This window comes from Oncorhynchus tshawytscha, unplaced genomic scaffold, assembly GCF_018296145.1.
Source record: "Oncorhynchus tshawytscha isolate Ot180627B unplaced genomic scaffold, Otsh_v2.0 Un_contig_1009_pilon_pilon, whole genome shotgun sequence".
Classification (NCBI taxonomy): Eukaryota; Metazoa; Chordata; class Actinopteri; order Salmoniformes; family Salmonidae; genus Oncorhynchus; species Oncorhynchus tshawytscha.
Window position 1 is genome coordinate 65001 of NW_024609692.1, and position 15263 is coordinate 80263.

The 15263-nt window shown below is 56.6% G+C and overlaps 1 protein-coding gene across 6 annotated transcripts in view; it reads left to right on the forward strand.

Moving 5' to 3' along the window:
• Positions 1-15263, forward strand: part of mad1l1 (mitotic arrest deficient 1 like 1) — a 142787-nt gene that overhangs the window by 62789 nt on the left and 64735 nt on the right. For all 6 annotated transcript variants that reach the window (XR_006082597.1, XR_006082598.1, XR_006082599.1 and 3 more), the window contains one exon: positions 10442-10658. Coding sequence is in view for 3 of the 6 variants with exons in the window: in XM_042316982.1 (XP_042172916.1) it covers positions 10442-10658 (217 nt within the window). In the remaining 3 variants the exon portion in view is untranslated. The remainder of the gene's footprint in view (positions 1-10441; positions 10659-15263) is intronic.

Here is a 15263-nt window from a genome sequence, read left to right on the forward strand (position 1 = left end):
CCTCTACCTCCTCTCCTCTCCTCCCTCCTCTCCTCTCCTCTCCTCTCCTCTCCTCCCTCTCCTCCTCTCCTCTACACTTCTCTCCTCTACTCTCCTCTACACTCCCTCTCCTCTCCTCTACCTCCTCTCCTCTCCTCTCCTCCTCTCCTCCCTCCCTCCTCTCCTCTCCTCTCCTCTCCCTCCTCTCCTCTACACTCCTCTCCTCTCCTCTCCTCTACCTCCTCTCCTCTCCTCTCCTCTACCTCCTCTCCTCTCCTCTACACTCCTCTCCTCCCTCCCTCCTCTCTCCTCTACACTCCTCTCCTCCTCTCCTCCCTCCCTCCTCTCCTCTACCTCCTCTACCTCCTCTCCTCTACACTCCTCTCCTCTACCTCCTCTCCTCTACCTCCTCTACACTCCTCTCCTCTACCTCCTCTCCTCTACTCCTCTCCTCTCCTCTACACTCCTCTCCTCCCTCCCTCCTCTACCTCCACTCCTCTCCCTCCCTCCCTCCCTCCTCTACACTCCTCTCCTCTACCTCCTCTCCTCTACACTCCCTCCTCTACCTCCTCTACCTCCTCTCCTCTACCTCCTCTCCTCTCCCTCCTCTACCTCCTCTCCTCTACCTCCTCTCCTCTACCTCCTCTCCTCTACTCTCCTCTCCTCTACACTCCTCTGAACTGGTACTAGATAACAGCCCTCTCCTATCCTATCCTCTCCTCTCCTCTCCTCTCCAGTCCACTCCAGTCCACTCCAGTCCTCCTCTCCTCTCCTCTCCTCTCCTCTCCTCTCCTCTCCTCTCCTCTCCTCTCCTCTCCTCTCCTCTCCTCTCCTCTCCTCTCCTCTCCTCTCCTCTCCTCTCCTCTCCTCTCCTCTCCCTCCTCTCCTCTCCTCTCCTCTCCTCTCTCCTCTCCTCTCCTCTCCTCTCCTCTCCTCTCCTCTCCTCTCCCTCCCTCCCTCCCTCCCTCCCTCCCTCCCTCCCTCCTCCCTCCCTCTCCCTCCCTCCCTCCCTCCCCTCCTCTCCTCTCCTCTCCTCTCCTCTCCTCTACCTCCTCTCCTCTCCTCTACCTCCTCTACCTCCTCTCCTCTCCTCTCCTCTCCTCTCCTCCCTCCCTCCTCTACCTCCTCTCCTCTCCCTCCCTCCCTCCTCTCCTCTACACTCCTCTCCTCTACACTCCTCTCCTCTCCTCTACACTCCTCTCCTCTACTCTCCTCTACACTCCTCTCCTCTACACTCCTCTCCTCTCCTCTACACTCCTCTCCTCTACACTCCAATGAACGTCTGCCTTGTAAAAACAGATAATGGCTTCATTTACTACTGCTGGGGCACATCATCAAACACACACACACACACACGTCCTGATAAGCCTCAGGGCATTTTGTCTTATTATCAGAAAAGAGACTCACCCTCCTCTCTCTCCCTCTCCTCCTCTCTCCTGAGTAACTCAATCAAACTTTCCTCATCCCCCTTCTCTCACCCTCCCCTCTCTCCCTCTCCTGAGTAACTCAATCAAGCTTTCCTCATCCCCCTTCTCTCTCTCCCCTCTCCTCTCTCCCCTTCCCTCCCCTCTCCTCTCCTTTCCTCATCCCCTTCCCCTCCTCCCTCATCCCCCTCTCCCTCTCCCCTCTCCTTTCCTCATCCCCCTTCTCTCTCTCCCTCTCCCTCTCCTTTCCTCATCCCCCTTCTCTCTCTCCCTCTCCCCTCTCCCCTCTCCTTTCCTCATCCCCCTTCTCTCTCTCCCTCTCCTCCTCTCTCCCCTCTCCTTTCCTCATCCCCCTTCTCTCTCTCCCTCTCCTCTCTCCCCTCCCCTCCCCTCCCCTCTCCTCTCCTTTCCTCATCCCCCTTCTCTCTCCCTCTCCTCTCTCCCCTCCCCTCTCCTCTCCTTTCCTCATCCCCCTTCTCTCTCCTCCTCTCTCCTCTCCCCTCCCCTCTCCTCTCCTTTCCTCATCCCCCTTCTCTCGCTCTTCTCTTCCTCGTCTCTTCTTCCTTCCCTCAGTTCATATATTGTAGACCAGACCTCCCTAGAATAGGAGTGACTAAACAGGAACAGTGTTTTATATAGTAGTCCAGACCTCCCTAGAATAGGAGTGACTAAACAGGAACAGTGTTTTATATAGTAGTCCAGACCTCCCTAGAATAGGAGTGACTAAACAGGAACAGTGTTTTATATAGTAGTCCAGACCTCCCTAGAATAGGAGTGACTAAACAGGAACAGTGTTTTATATAGTAGTCCAGACCTCCCTAGAGTAGGAGTGACTAAACAGGAACAGTGTTTTATATTGTAGTCCAGACCTCCCTAGAATAGGAGTGACTAAACAGGAACAGTGTGTTGTGATATTATAGATGATTCACCCTCTTAGCGGTCCCTCTCCTCTCCTCTCCCCCTTTCTGTCCGTCCATGTTAATGAATGGGTCAGGCTCGGGTTAGGTAGGAGTGTGTGTGTATGTGTGGGGGGGGGGGTGTAATATCCCTGTTTAAAAGAGAAGGGCATTTTTAACCTCTGATCTGTCCATGAATGGGTCAGGCTCGGGTTAGGTGTGTGTGTGTGTAATATCCCTCTGATCTGTCCATGAATGGGTCAGGCTCGGGTTAGGTAGGGGTGTGTGTGTGTGTGTGTGTAATATCCCTCTGATCTGTCCATCTACAAGTGTACCACGGGTTGGACAGTGTGTGTGAATATTTACACACTGTTTTTATTTTACATCTGTGTCAGACTTGGATAAACTAGGAAGTCCTGCTTTTACATAGTAAGTTTAGAAACTAGGGGGAAGTAGAGTCGTGTGCTTGACTGGACCCGGAACACCGGTCCTGCGTTCCGGAACCTTCTAGAATCCTGGCTTGAGAAATATATATCAGTGTTCCGTCTCCTCAATATAAATAGTCCCGGCATCGGTTTCAGTCCTCTTCCAGCCCTGGTCAGTGTGGTTGAGTGGTTCCACAGACAGTCCTCTTCCAGCCCTGGTCAGTGTGGTTGAGTGGTTCCACAGACAGTCCTCTTCCAGCCCTGGTCAGTGTGGTTGAGTGGTTCCACGGACAGTCCTCTTCCAGCCCTGGTCAGTGTGGTTGAGTGGTTCCACGGACAGTCCTCTTCCAGCCCTGGTCAGTGTGGTTGAGTGGTTCCACGGACAGTCCTCTTCCAGCCCTGGTCAGTGTGGTTGAGTGGTTCCACGGACAGTCCTCTTCCAGCCCTGGTCAGTGTGGTTGAGTGGTTCCACGGACAGTCCTCTTCCAGCCCTGGTCAGTGTGGTTGAGTGGTTCCACGGACAGTCCTCTTCCAGCCCTGGTCAGTGTGGTTGAGTGGTTCCACGGACAGTCCTCTTCCAGCCCTGGTCAGTGTGGTTGAGTGGTTCCACGGACAGTCCTCTTCCAGCCCTGGTCAGTGTGGTTGAGTGGTTCCACGGACAGTCCTCTTCCAGCCCTGGTCAGTGTGGTTGAGTGGTTCCACGGACAGTCCTCTTCCAGCCCTGGTCAGTGTGGTTGAGTGGTTCCACGGACAGTCCTCTTCCAGCCCTGGTCAGTGTGGTTGAGTGGTTCCACGGACAGTCCTCTTCCAGCCCTGGTCAGTGTGGTTGAGTGGTTCCCACGGACAGTCCTCTTCCAGCCCTGGTCAGTGTGGTTGAGTGGTTCCACGGACAGTCCTCTTCCAGCCCTGGTCAGTGTGGTTGAGTGGTTCCACGGACAGTCCTCTTCCAGCCCTGGTCAGTGTGGTTGAGTGGTTCCACGGACAGTCCTCTTCCAGCCCTGGTCAGTGTGGTTGAGTGGTTCCACAGACAGTCCTCTTCCAGCCCTGGTCAGTGTGGTTGAGTGGTTCCACGGACAGTCCTCTTCCAGCCCTGGTCAGTGTGGTTGAGTGGTTCCACGGACAGTCCTCTTCCAGCCCTGGTCAGTGTGGTTGAGTGGTTCCACGGACAGTCCTCTTCCAGCCCTGGTCAGTGTGGTTGAGTGGTTCCACGGACAGTCCTCTTCCAGCCCTGGTCAGTGTGGTTGAGTGGTTCCACGGACAGTCCTCTTCCAGCCCTGGTCAGTGTGGTTGAGTGGTTCCACGGACAGTCCTCTTCCAGCCCTGGTCAGTGTGGTTGAGTGGTTCCACGGACAGTCCTCTTCCAGCCCTGGTCAGTGTGGTTGAGTGGTTCCACGGACAGTCCTCTTCCAGCCCTGGTCAGTGTGGTTGAGTGGTTCCACGGACAGTCCTCTTCCAGCCCTGGTCAGTGTGGTTGAGTGGTTCCACGGACAGTCCTCTTCCAGCCCTGGTCAGTGTGGTTGAGTGGTTCCACGGACAGTCCTCTTCCAGCCCTGGTCAGTGTGGTTGAGTGGTTCCACGGACAGTCCTCTTCCAGCCCTGGTCAGTGTGGTTGAGTGGTTCCACGGACAGTCCTCTTCCAGCCCTGGTCAGTGTGGTTGAGTGGTTCCACGGACAGTCCTCTTCCAGCCCTGGTCAGTGTGGTTGAGTGGTTCCACGGACAGTCCTCTTCCAGCCCTGGTCAGTGTGGTTGAGTGGTTCCACGGACAGTCCTCTTCCAGCCCTGGTCAGTGTGGTTGAGTGGTTCCACGGACAGTCCTCTTCCAGCCCTGGTCAGTGTGGTTGAGTGGTTCCACGGACAGTCCTCTTCCAGCCCTGGTCAGTGTGGTTGAGTGGTTCCACGGACAGTCCTCTTCCAGCCCTGGTCAGTGTGGTTGAGTGGTTCCACGGACAGTCCTCTTCCAGCCCTGGTCAGTGTGGTTGAGTGGTTCCACAGACAGTCCTCTTCCAGCCCTGGTCAGTGTGGTTGAGTGGTTCCACAGACAGTCCTCTTCCAGCCCTGGTCAGTGTGGTTGAGTGGTTCCACAGACAGTCCTCTTCCAGCCCTGGTCAGTGTGGTTGAGTGGTTCCACAGACAGTCCTCTTCCAGCCCTGGTCAGTGTGGTTGAGTGGTTCCACAGACAGTCCTCTTCCAGCCCTGGTCAGTGTGGTTGAGTGGTTCCACAGACAGTCCTCTTCCAGCCCTGGTCAGTGTGGTTGAGTGGTTCCACAGACAGTCCTCTTCCAGCCCTGGTCAGTGTGGTTGAGTGGTTCCACAGACAGTCCTCTTCCAGCCCTGGTCAGTGTGGTTGAGTGGTTCCACAGACAGTCCTCTTCCAGCCCTGGTCAGTGTGGTTGAGTGGTTCCACAGACAGTCCTCTTCCAGCCCTGGTCAGTGTGGTTGAGTGGTTCCACAGACAGTCCTCTTCCAGCCCTGGTCAGTGTGGTTGAGTGGTTCCACAGACAGTCCTCTTCCAGCCCTGGTCAGTGTGGTTGAGTGGTTCCACAGACAGTCCTCTTCCAGCCCTGGTCAGTGTGGTTGAGTGGTTCCACAGACACTCAACACTACAGACCTACATACAAAAATACAGAAGCATAAAATTGACTACTTCTCTTTGTAGCGTCTTCTTGAGAGTTTTAATTTAAAATAATCACGGTAAGGTTCTTAACTGTTACCCAGAATTCATTTCATTATTGAGATAGAAAATGCTGCGTTGGACCTTTTTAAGATGAGATGGACTCATTTCCTCTGTAAACATGAAGAGGAGAGAGATAGAGGACAGGGGGGTGAGGGAGGGGGAGAGGACAGGGGGTGAGGGAGGGGAGAGAGGACAGGGGGTGAGGGAGGGGAGAGAGGACAGCCCTGGGGGGTGAGGGAGGGGAGAGAGGACAGGGGGTGAGGGGGGTGAGAGGACAGGGGGTGAGGGAGGGGAGAGAGGACAGGGGGTGAGGGAGGGGAGAGAGGACAGGGGGTGAGGGAGGGGAGAGAGGGTGAGGACAGGGGGTGAGGGAGGGGGAGAGAGGGTGAGGAGGGGGGAGAGAGGGGGTGAGGAGGGGGAGAGAGGGGGTGAGGAGGGGGAGAGAGGACAGGGAGGTGAGAGAGGGGGAGGAGGGGAGAGAGGACAGGGAGGTGAGGGAGGGGAGAGAGGGGGTGAGGAGGGGGAGAGAGGACCGGGAGGTGAGGGAGGGGGGAGAGGGGGTGAGGAGAGAGATAGAGGACAGGGAGGTGAGGGAGGGGGGAGAGGGGGGTGAGGAGGGGGAGAGAGGACAGGGAGGTGAGGGAGGGGGGAGAGGGGGTGAGGAGGGGAGAGAGGACCGGGAGGTGAGGGAGGGGGAGAGAAGGGGTGAGGAGAGAGAGAGAGGACAGGGAGGTGAGGGAGGGGGGGAGAGAGGGGGTGAGGAGGGGGAGAGAGGACAGGGAGGTGAGGGAGGGGTGAGGGAGGGGGAGAGAGGACAGGGGGTGAGGGAGGGGAGAGAGGACAGGGGGGGAGGGGGGGGAGGGAGAGGACAGGGGGTGAGGGAGGGGGAGAGGACAGGGGGTGAGGGGGGAGAGAGGGTGAGGACAGGGGGGAGGGAGGGGGGAGAGAGGGTGAGGAGGGTGAGGAGGGGGAGAGAGGGGGTGAGGAGGAGGGGGTGAGGGGGGGAGAGAGGACAGGGAGGTGAGAGGGGGGGGAGGAGGGGGAGAGAGGACAGGGAGGTGAGGGAGGGGGAGAGGGGAGGGGGTGAGGAGGGGGGAGAGAGGACCGGGAGGTGAGGGAGGGGGAGAGAGGGGGTGAGGAGAGAGATAGAGGACAGGGAGGGAGGGAGGGGGGAGAGGGGGTGAGGAGGGGGAGAGGAGGACAGGGAGGTGAGGGAGGGGGAGAGGGGGGGTGGGGAGGGGGAGAGAGGACCGGGAGGTGAGGGAGGGGGGAGAGAAGGGGTGAGGAGGAGAGAGAGAGGACAGGGAGGTGAGGGAGGGGAGAGAGGGGGGTGAGGGGGGAGAGAGGACAGGGAGGTGAGGGAGGGGGGAGAGAGGGGGTGAGGAGGGGGAGAGAGGGGGTGAGGGGAGGGGGAGAGAGGGGGGTGAGGAGGGGAGGGGTGAGAGGAGAGGGGGAGGAGGGAGAGGGGGTGAGGAGGGGGAGAGGGGGTGAGGGAGTATTTTGAGACCACACTTTAAGCGTTGAGATCTGTGAAAGTGGATTAAAAGCAGAACCGTATTAACCATGAAGCAATGACTCCCATGTATTATAGAACCGGAGAGATCTGTCTGCTATGCCTCTCTCTCTGTCTGCTATGCCTCTCTCTCTGTCTGCTATGCCTCTCTCTCTCTTTTCTCTCTCTCTTTTCTCTCTCTCTTTTCTCTCTCTCTCTTTTCTCTCTCTTTCTCTCTCTCTTTTCTCTCTCTCTTTTTCTCTCTCTCTTTTCTCTCTCTCTCTCTTTTCTCTCTCTCTCTTTTCTCTCTCTTTTCTCTCTCTCTCTCTCTTCTTCTCTCTCTCTCTCTCTCTCTCTCTCTCTCTCTCTCTCTCTCTCTCTTTTCTCTCTCTCTCTCTCTCTCTTTCTCTCTCTCTCTCTTTTCTTTTCTCTCTCTCTCTCTTTTCTCTTCTCTCTCTCTCTCTCTCTTTTCTCTCTCTCTCTTTTCTCTCTCTCTTCTCTCTCTCTCTTTTCTCTCTTTCTCTCTTTTCTCTCTCTCTCTCTTTCTCTCTCTCTCTCTTTCTCTCTCTCTCTTTCTCTCTTTCTCTCTCTCTCTCTCTCTCTCTTTTCTCTCTCTCTCTCTCTTTTCTCTCTCTCTCTCTCTTTTCTCTCTCTCTCTCTCTTTTCTCTCTCTCTCTCTCTTTTCTCTCTCTCTCTCTCTCTTTTCTCTCTCTCTCTCTCTTTTCTCTCTCTCTCTCTTTTCTCTCTCTCTCTCTTTTCTCTCTCTCTCTCTCTTTTCTCTCTCTCTCTCTTTTCTCTCTCTCTCTCTCTTTTCTCTCTCTCTCTCTCTTTTCTCTTTTCTCTCTCTCTGCTATGTCTCTCTCTGTCTCTGTGTCTTGGAGAATCTTCCCTAGTTTATCCTACAATACTGGACATGAATACTATTTGAAGTGGAGGTTAAGGCTGAGACACCAGGAACACAGTGGAGGTTAAGGCTGAGACACCAGGAAGACAGTGGAGGTTAAGGCTGAGACAGCAGGAAGACAGTGGAGGTTAAGGCTGAGACACCAGGAAGACAGTGGAGGTTAAGGCTGAGACAGGAAGACTGTTCCGTGGTGTGATGGAGATCTCCTACTGTCCCGTGGTGTGATGGAGATCTCTTACTGTCCCGTGGTGTGATGGAGATCTCTTACTGTCCCGTGGTGTGATCGAGATCTCCTACTGTCCCGTGGTGTGATGGAGATCTCCTACTGTCCCGTGGTGTGATAGAGATCTCTTAGTGTCCCGTGGTGTGATAGAGATCTCTTACTGTCCCGTGGTGTGATAGAGATCTCTTACTGTCCCGTGGTGTGATAGAGATCTCTTACTGTCCCGTGGTGTGATGGAGATCTCCTACTGTCCCGTGGTGTGATGGAGATCTCCTACTGTCCCGTGGTGTGATGGAGATCTCCTACTGTCCCGTGGTGTGATGGAGATCTCCTACTGTCCCGTGGTGTGATGGAGATCTCCTACTGTCCCGTGGTGTGATAGAGATCTCTTAGTGTCCCGTGGTGTGATAGAGATCTCTTACTGTCCCGTGGTGTGATAGAGATCTCTTACTGTCCCGTGGTGTGATAGAGATCTCTTACTGTCCCGTGGTGTGATGGAGATCTCGTACTGTCCCGTGGTGTGATAGAGATCTCTTATTGTCCCGTGGTGTGATAGAGATCTCTTACTGTCCCGTGGTGTGATAGAGATCTCCTACTGTCCTGTGGTGTGATAGAGATCTCTTATTGTCCCGTGGTGTGATAGAGATCTCCTAGTGTCCCGTGGTGTGATAGAGATCTCGTGGTGTGATAGAGATCTCCTACTGTCCCGTGGTGTGATAGAGATCTCCTGCTGTCCTGTGGTGTGATAGAGATCTCCTGCTTGTTGCTGTTTACACTGATTCAACATGTGGAATTGTCATGAAAATGAATGTAAAATGATGACCAGTGTCCTGGTAAGATTCAGTTCTGGCGTGTTTCTAAAGCATTTCTCTCTCTCTCTCTCTCTCTCTTCCCCCGTCTCTCTCTCTCTCTTCCCCCGTCTCTCTCTCTCTCTCTTCCCCGTCTCTCTCTCTCTCTCTTCCCCGTCTCTCTCTCTCTCTTCCCCCGTCTCTCTCTCTCTCTCTTCCCCGTCTCTCTCTCTCTCTTCCCCTCTCTCTCTCTTCCCCCCCCTCTCTCTCTCTTCCCCGTCTCTCTCTCTCTCTCTCTCTCTCTCTCTCTCTCTCTCTCTCTTCCCCGTCTCTCTCTCTCTCTCTCTCTCTCTTCCCCGTCTCTCTCTCTCTCTCTCTCTTCCCCGTCTCTCTCTCTCTTCCCCGTCTCTCTCTCTCTTCCCCGTCTCTCTCTCTTCCCCGTCTCTCTCTCTCCTCCCCGTCTCTCTCTCTCTCCTCCCCCCGTCTCTCTCTCTCTCCTCCCCGTCTCTCTCTCTCTTCCCCCGTCTCTCTCTCTCTCTCCCCCGTCTCTCTCTCTCTCTTCCCCGTCTCTCTCTCTCTCTTCCCCGTCTCTCTCTCTCTCTTCCCCGTCTCTCTCTCTCTCTTCCCCCGTCTCTCTCTCTCTCTTCCCCGTCTCTCTCTCTCTCTTCCCCCTCTCTCTCTCTTCTCTCTCTTCTCCCCGTCTCTCTCTCTCTCTTCCCCGTCTCTCTCTCTCTCTTCCCCGTCTCTCTCTCTCTCTTCCCCCGTCTCTCTCTCTCTCTTCCCCGTCTCTCTCTCTCTTCCCCCTCTCTCTCTCTCTTCCCCCGTCTCTCTCTCTCTCTTCCCCCGTCTCTCTCTCTCTCTTCCCCGTCTCTCTCTCTCTCTTCCCCGTCTCTCTCTCTCTCTTCCCCGTCTCTCTCTCTCTCTTCCCCGTCTCTCTCTCTCTCTTCCCCGTCTCTCTCTCTCTCTTCTTCCCCGTCTCTCTCTCTCTCTTCCCCCCCGTCTCTCTCTCTCTTCCCCGTCTCTCTCTCTCTTCCCCGTCTCTCTCTCTCTCTTCCCCCGTCTCTCTCTCTCTCTTCCCCGTCTCTCTCTCTCTTCCCCGTCTCTCTCTCTCTCTTTCCCCCGTCTCTCTCTCTCTTCCCCGTCTCTCTCTCTCTCTTCCCCGTCTCTCTCTCTCTTCCCCCGTCTCTCTCTCTCTCTTCCCCGTCTCTCTCTCTCTTCCCCGTCTCTCTCTCTCTTCCCCGTCTCTCTCTCTCTCTTCTTCCCCGTCTCTCTCTCTCTTCCCCGTCTCTCTCTCTCTTCCCCGTCTCTCTCTCTCTTCCCCCGTCTCTCTCTCTCTCTCTCTTCCCCCTCTCTCTCTCTCTCTTCCCGTCTCTCTCTCTCTTCCCCCGTCTCTCTCTCTCTCTCTCTCTTCCCCGTCTCTCTCTCTCTTCCCCGTCTCTCTCTCTCTCTCTCTTCCCCGTCTCTCTCTCTCTCTCCTCTTCCCCGTCTCTCTCTCTTCCCCGTCTCTCTCTCTCTCTCCCTCTTCTCTCTCTCTCTCTCTCTTCCCCGTCTCTCTCTCTCTCTCTCTTCCCCCTCTCTCTCTCTCTTCCCCCCCGTCTCTCTCTCTCTCTCTCTCTCCCCCGTCTCTCTCTCCAGGGAGACTACAATCCGGTCAAAACCAAAGTCCTCCACTTCAGTCTGAACCCTACGAGCATGGCCAAACAGCAGCGTGTGGAGGAAGTGGAGGCGCTGAGGGCAGAAGTGGAGTGTTTGAGGGAACGCCTCCGCTCACTGCAGACAGGGGGCGCTGTCCCTCTTGCTGCTGCTGCAGGAGAGACCAGCCTCAGTCTGCCTCCCTCACAGGAGGTCCTGGGTAAGAGGAAACACACTGACAGCTTGTCACTGGTGACGGGCTGTTCTCTCATTAAGGGTTTATGCAGAAACAAAACATTATTTATACCGGATAACTGGCCTCTACTTCAGCCTCTCGACCTTCATCCTCTTTCTCCACCTTCATCTTTGTCATCCTCTCTCTCTGCGTCATCCCCTCGCTCTACCGTCGGCCTCTCGCTCTACCGTCGGCCCTGTCGCTCTGCCGTCGGCCCTGTCGCCCTGCCGTCGGCCCCTCGCCCTGCCGTCGGCCCCTCGCCCTGCCGTCGGCCCCTCGCCCTGCCGTCGGCCCCTCGCCCTGCCGTCGGCCCCTCGCCCTGCCGTCGGCCCTGTCGCCCTGCCGTCGGCCCCTCGCCCTGCCGTCGGCCCCTCGCCCTGCCGTCGGCCCTCGCCCTGCCGTCATGTCCCTATTTCTGCCTCGGCTCTCCACCTCTGACTGCTGTGGCTAGCTAGTGGACTGCTGTGGCTAGCTAGTGGACTGCTGTGGCCCCTCAGTGGACTGTCTTTCTAGCTAGTGGACTGCTCTGGCTAGCTCCACCTCTGACTGCTGTGGCTGGCTAGTGGACTGCTGTGGCTAGCTAGTGGACTGCTGTGGCTGGCTAGTGGACTGCTGTGGCTAGCTAGTGGACTGCTGTGGCTGGCTAGTGGACTGCTGTGGCTAGCTAGTGGACTGCTGTGGCTAGCTAGTGGACTGCTGTGGCTAGCTAGTGGACTGCTGTGGCTAGCTAGTGGACTGCTGTGGCTGGCTAGTGGACTGCTGTGGCTGGCTAGTGGACTGCTGTGGCTAGCTAGTGGACTGCTGTGGCTAGCTAGTGGACTGCTGTGGCTAGCTAGTGGACTGCTGTGGCTAGCTAGTGGACTGCTGTGGCTGGCTAGTGGACTGCTGTGGCTAGCTAGTGGACTGCTGTGGCTGGCTAGTGGACTGCTGTGGCTAGCTAGTGGACTGCTGTGGCTGGCTAGGTGGACTGCTGCGGCTGGCTAGTGGACTGCTGTGGCTAGCTGGCGGACTGCTGCGGCTAGCTAGGTGGACTGCTGCGGCTAGCTAGCGGACTGCTGTGGACTGCTGCGGCTAGCTAGTAGACTGCTGTGGCTGGCTAGTGGACTGCTGTGGCTGGCTAACGGACTGCTGTGGACTGCTGCAGCTGGCTAGGTGGACTGCTGCGGCTGGCTAGGTGGACTGCTGCGGCTGGCTAGGTGGACTGCTGCGGCTGGCTAGGTGGACTGCTGTGGCTGGCTAACAGACTGCTTGGACTGCTGCGGCTGGCTAGTGGACTGCTGCGGCTGGCTAGTGGACTGCTGCGGCTGGCTGGCTAGTGGACTGCTGCGGCTGGCTAGTGGACTGCTGCGGCTGGCTAGTGGACTGGACTGCTGCGGCTGGCTAGTGGACTGCTGCGGCTGGCTAGTGGACTGCTGCGGCTGGCTAGTGGACTGCGGCTGGCTAGTGGACTGCTGTGGCTGGCTAGTGGACTGCTGTGGACTGCTGTGGCTGGCTAGTGGCTGCTGTGGACTGCTGTGGCTAGCTAGTGGACTGCTGTGGCTAGCTAGTGGACTGCTGTGGCTAGCTAGTGGACTGCTGTGGCTAGCTAGTGGACTGCTGTGGCTAGCTAGTGGACTGCTGTGGCTGGCTAGTGGACTGCTGTGGCTGGCTAGTGGACTGCTGTGGCTGGCTAGTGGACTGCTGTGGCTGGTGGACTGCTGTGGCTGGCTAGTGGACTGCTGTGGCTGGCTAGTGGACTGCTGTGGCTGGCTAGTGGACTGCTGCGGCTGGCTAGGTGGACTGCTGCGGCTGGCTGGCTAGCTAGTGGACTGCTGTGGCTGGCTGGCTAGCTATTGGACTACTGCGGCTGGCTGGCTAGCTAGCTAGTGGACTGCTGTGGCTGGCTGGCTAGCTAGTGGACTGCTGCGGCTAGCTAGTGGACTACTGCGGCTGGCTAGCGGACTGCTGCGGCTGGCTAGTGGACTGCTGCGGCTGGCTAGCGGACTGCTGCGGCTGGCTAGCGGACTGCTGCGGCTGGCTAGCGGACTGCTGCGGCTGGCTAGCGGACTGCTGCGGCTGGCTAGCGGACTGCTGCGGCTGGCTAGCGGACTGCTGCGGCTGGCTAGCTAGTGGACTACTGCGGCTGGCTGGCTAGCTAGTGGACTACTGCGGCTGGCTGGCTGGCTAGCTAGTGGACTACTGCGGCTGGCTGGCTAGCTAGTGGACTACTGTGGCTGGCTGGCTGGCTAGCTGTGGTAGCTACTGGACTGCTGTGGCTAGCTAGTGGACTGCTGTGGCTGGCTGGCGGACTGCTGTGGCTAGCTAGTGGACTGCTGTGGCTGGCTAGTGGACTGCTGTGGCTAGCTAGTGGACTGCTGTGGCTGGCTGGCGGACTGCTGTGGCTGGCTGGCGGACTACTGTGGCTGGCTAGCCAGAGAAGACTCATATTTTCCTTTGAGGCTTTAAGTGTTCTTACACTGCTTCTGAACGTTCAACGAGGAAACATGGCAGGTTGTTGTCATGGTAACGGCAGGCGTGGTTGTCACCGTAGCTTGTTACATAACTTCTGAGTGATAGGAAGCACGAGCACCACCACCAATCAGCCTCCACCACCGCTCGCACGCCTGCCGTTACTATGACAACTAGCGTAGCCATGTCAACCAATGACTGCTGCGTGAACACACACACGTCTGATTTTGGTGGGTTGTAACATGGTGTTTGGACAGTCGGTATCCCAGAACGGATTTGAGCATTTAATGCCTGCAGTGTGAACACGGCTTTAGTTACCCCTGGAGAGAGACTGAAACTCACTGTAGAAATGGGCTGTTTATACGCACACACACACACAGACTGAACACAGAAATGGTCTGTCTTAGGGAGAGTGAACGTGTGAGGACCTAGAGAATGAGAAATGGACAGACAGAGGAGAAACAAAGAAAAGTGTGGAAGAGAGGACAGGGAGAAGGGAGAGAGGGAGGACAGGGAGAAGGGAGGACAGGGGAGGAGAGCGGGAGGACAGGGGAGGAGAGAGAGAGGGAGGACGAGAGGGAGGACGAGAGGGAGGACGAGAGGGAAGACGAGAGGGAAGACGAGAGGGAAGACGAGGGAGGAGAGAGGGAGGACGAGAGGGAGGACGAGAGGGAGGAGAGAGGGAAGACAAGGGAGGGAGGAGAGAGGGAGGACAAGGGAGGAGAGAGTGAGGACAAGGGAGGGTGGAGAGAGGGAGGACAAGGGAGGAGAGAGGGAGGGAGGGAGGAGGGGGGGGGAGAGGGAGGACAAGGGAGGGAGGAGAGGGTGAGGATGAGAGGAGGAGGGAGGAGAGAGGGAGGACAAGGGAGGACAGAGGGAGGACAAGGGAGGGAGGAGAGGGGGAAGACAAGGGAGGGAGGAGAGATGGAGGACAAGGGAGGAGAGGGGGAAGACAAGGGAGGGAGGAGAGAGGGAGGACAAGGGAGGAGAGGGGGAAGACAAGGGAGGGAGGAGAGAGGGAAGACAAGGGAGGGAGGAGAGAGGGAAGACAAGGGAGGGAGAGGAGAGAGGGAACACAAGGGAGGGAGGAGAGAGGGAGGACGAGGGAGGGAGAGAGGGAGGCAGGAGGGAGGGAGGGGAGAGAGGGAGGACAAGGGAGGGAGGAGAGAGGGAAGACAAGGGAGGGAGGAGGGAGGGAGGGAGGAGAGAGGAGGACAGAGGAGGACAGAGGAGGAAGGAGAGAGGGAGGACAAGGGAGGAAAGAGGGAAGACAAAGGAAGGGAGGACAGGGAGGACAGTGGGAGGAGAGAGGGAGGACAAGGGAGGGAGGAGAGGGGGAGGACAAGGGAGGAGAGGGGGAGGACAAGGGAGGGAGGAGAGGGGGAGGGAGGACGAGGGAGGATGAGAGGAGGAGAGAGGGAGGACAAGGGAGGAGATGAAGTAGAAAGGAGAGGAGGAGAGACGTGATTATGAGTAATCCAGAGGGTAAGGAGTATCACATTATGAATAAAGCATGTAATTCCCCTCACGCTGTCAACGGCTGGATGTGTCTGTGTCATTGTTCATTGTTGTGATTATGTGACGTTAATTACACAGTCATTCAGTTGTTCCATTAGGCTCTGTTCCGTCTCCACTCGACCCACACCACTCCTTCTGAGCTATGGAACATTCACTGTGTTGTCAATAATGGATCAGATTCCAGGCAGGCCCATTTTCTCTGTGGGTACTACAAGAGGAATATGGTGTTCCAGGCTGTTCCCTAGATAGTACACTCCTTTTGACCTGGGGCCTGTGGGTACTACAAGAGGAATATGGTGTTCCAGATGCTACCCTGTTCCCTAGATAGTACACTCCTTTTGACCTGGGAGCCTGTGGGTACTACAAGAGGAATATGGTGTTCCAGATGCTACCCTGTTCCCTAGATAGTACACTCCTTTTGACCTGGGAGCCTGTGGGTACTACAAGAGGAATATGGTGTTCCAGATGCTACCCTGTTCCCTAGATAGTACACTCCTTTTGACCTGGGAGCCTGTGGGTACTACAAGAGGAATATGGTGTTCCAGATGCTACCCTGTTCCCTAGATAGTACACTCCTTTTGACCTGGGAGCCTGTGGGTACTACAAGAGGAATATGGTGTTCCA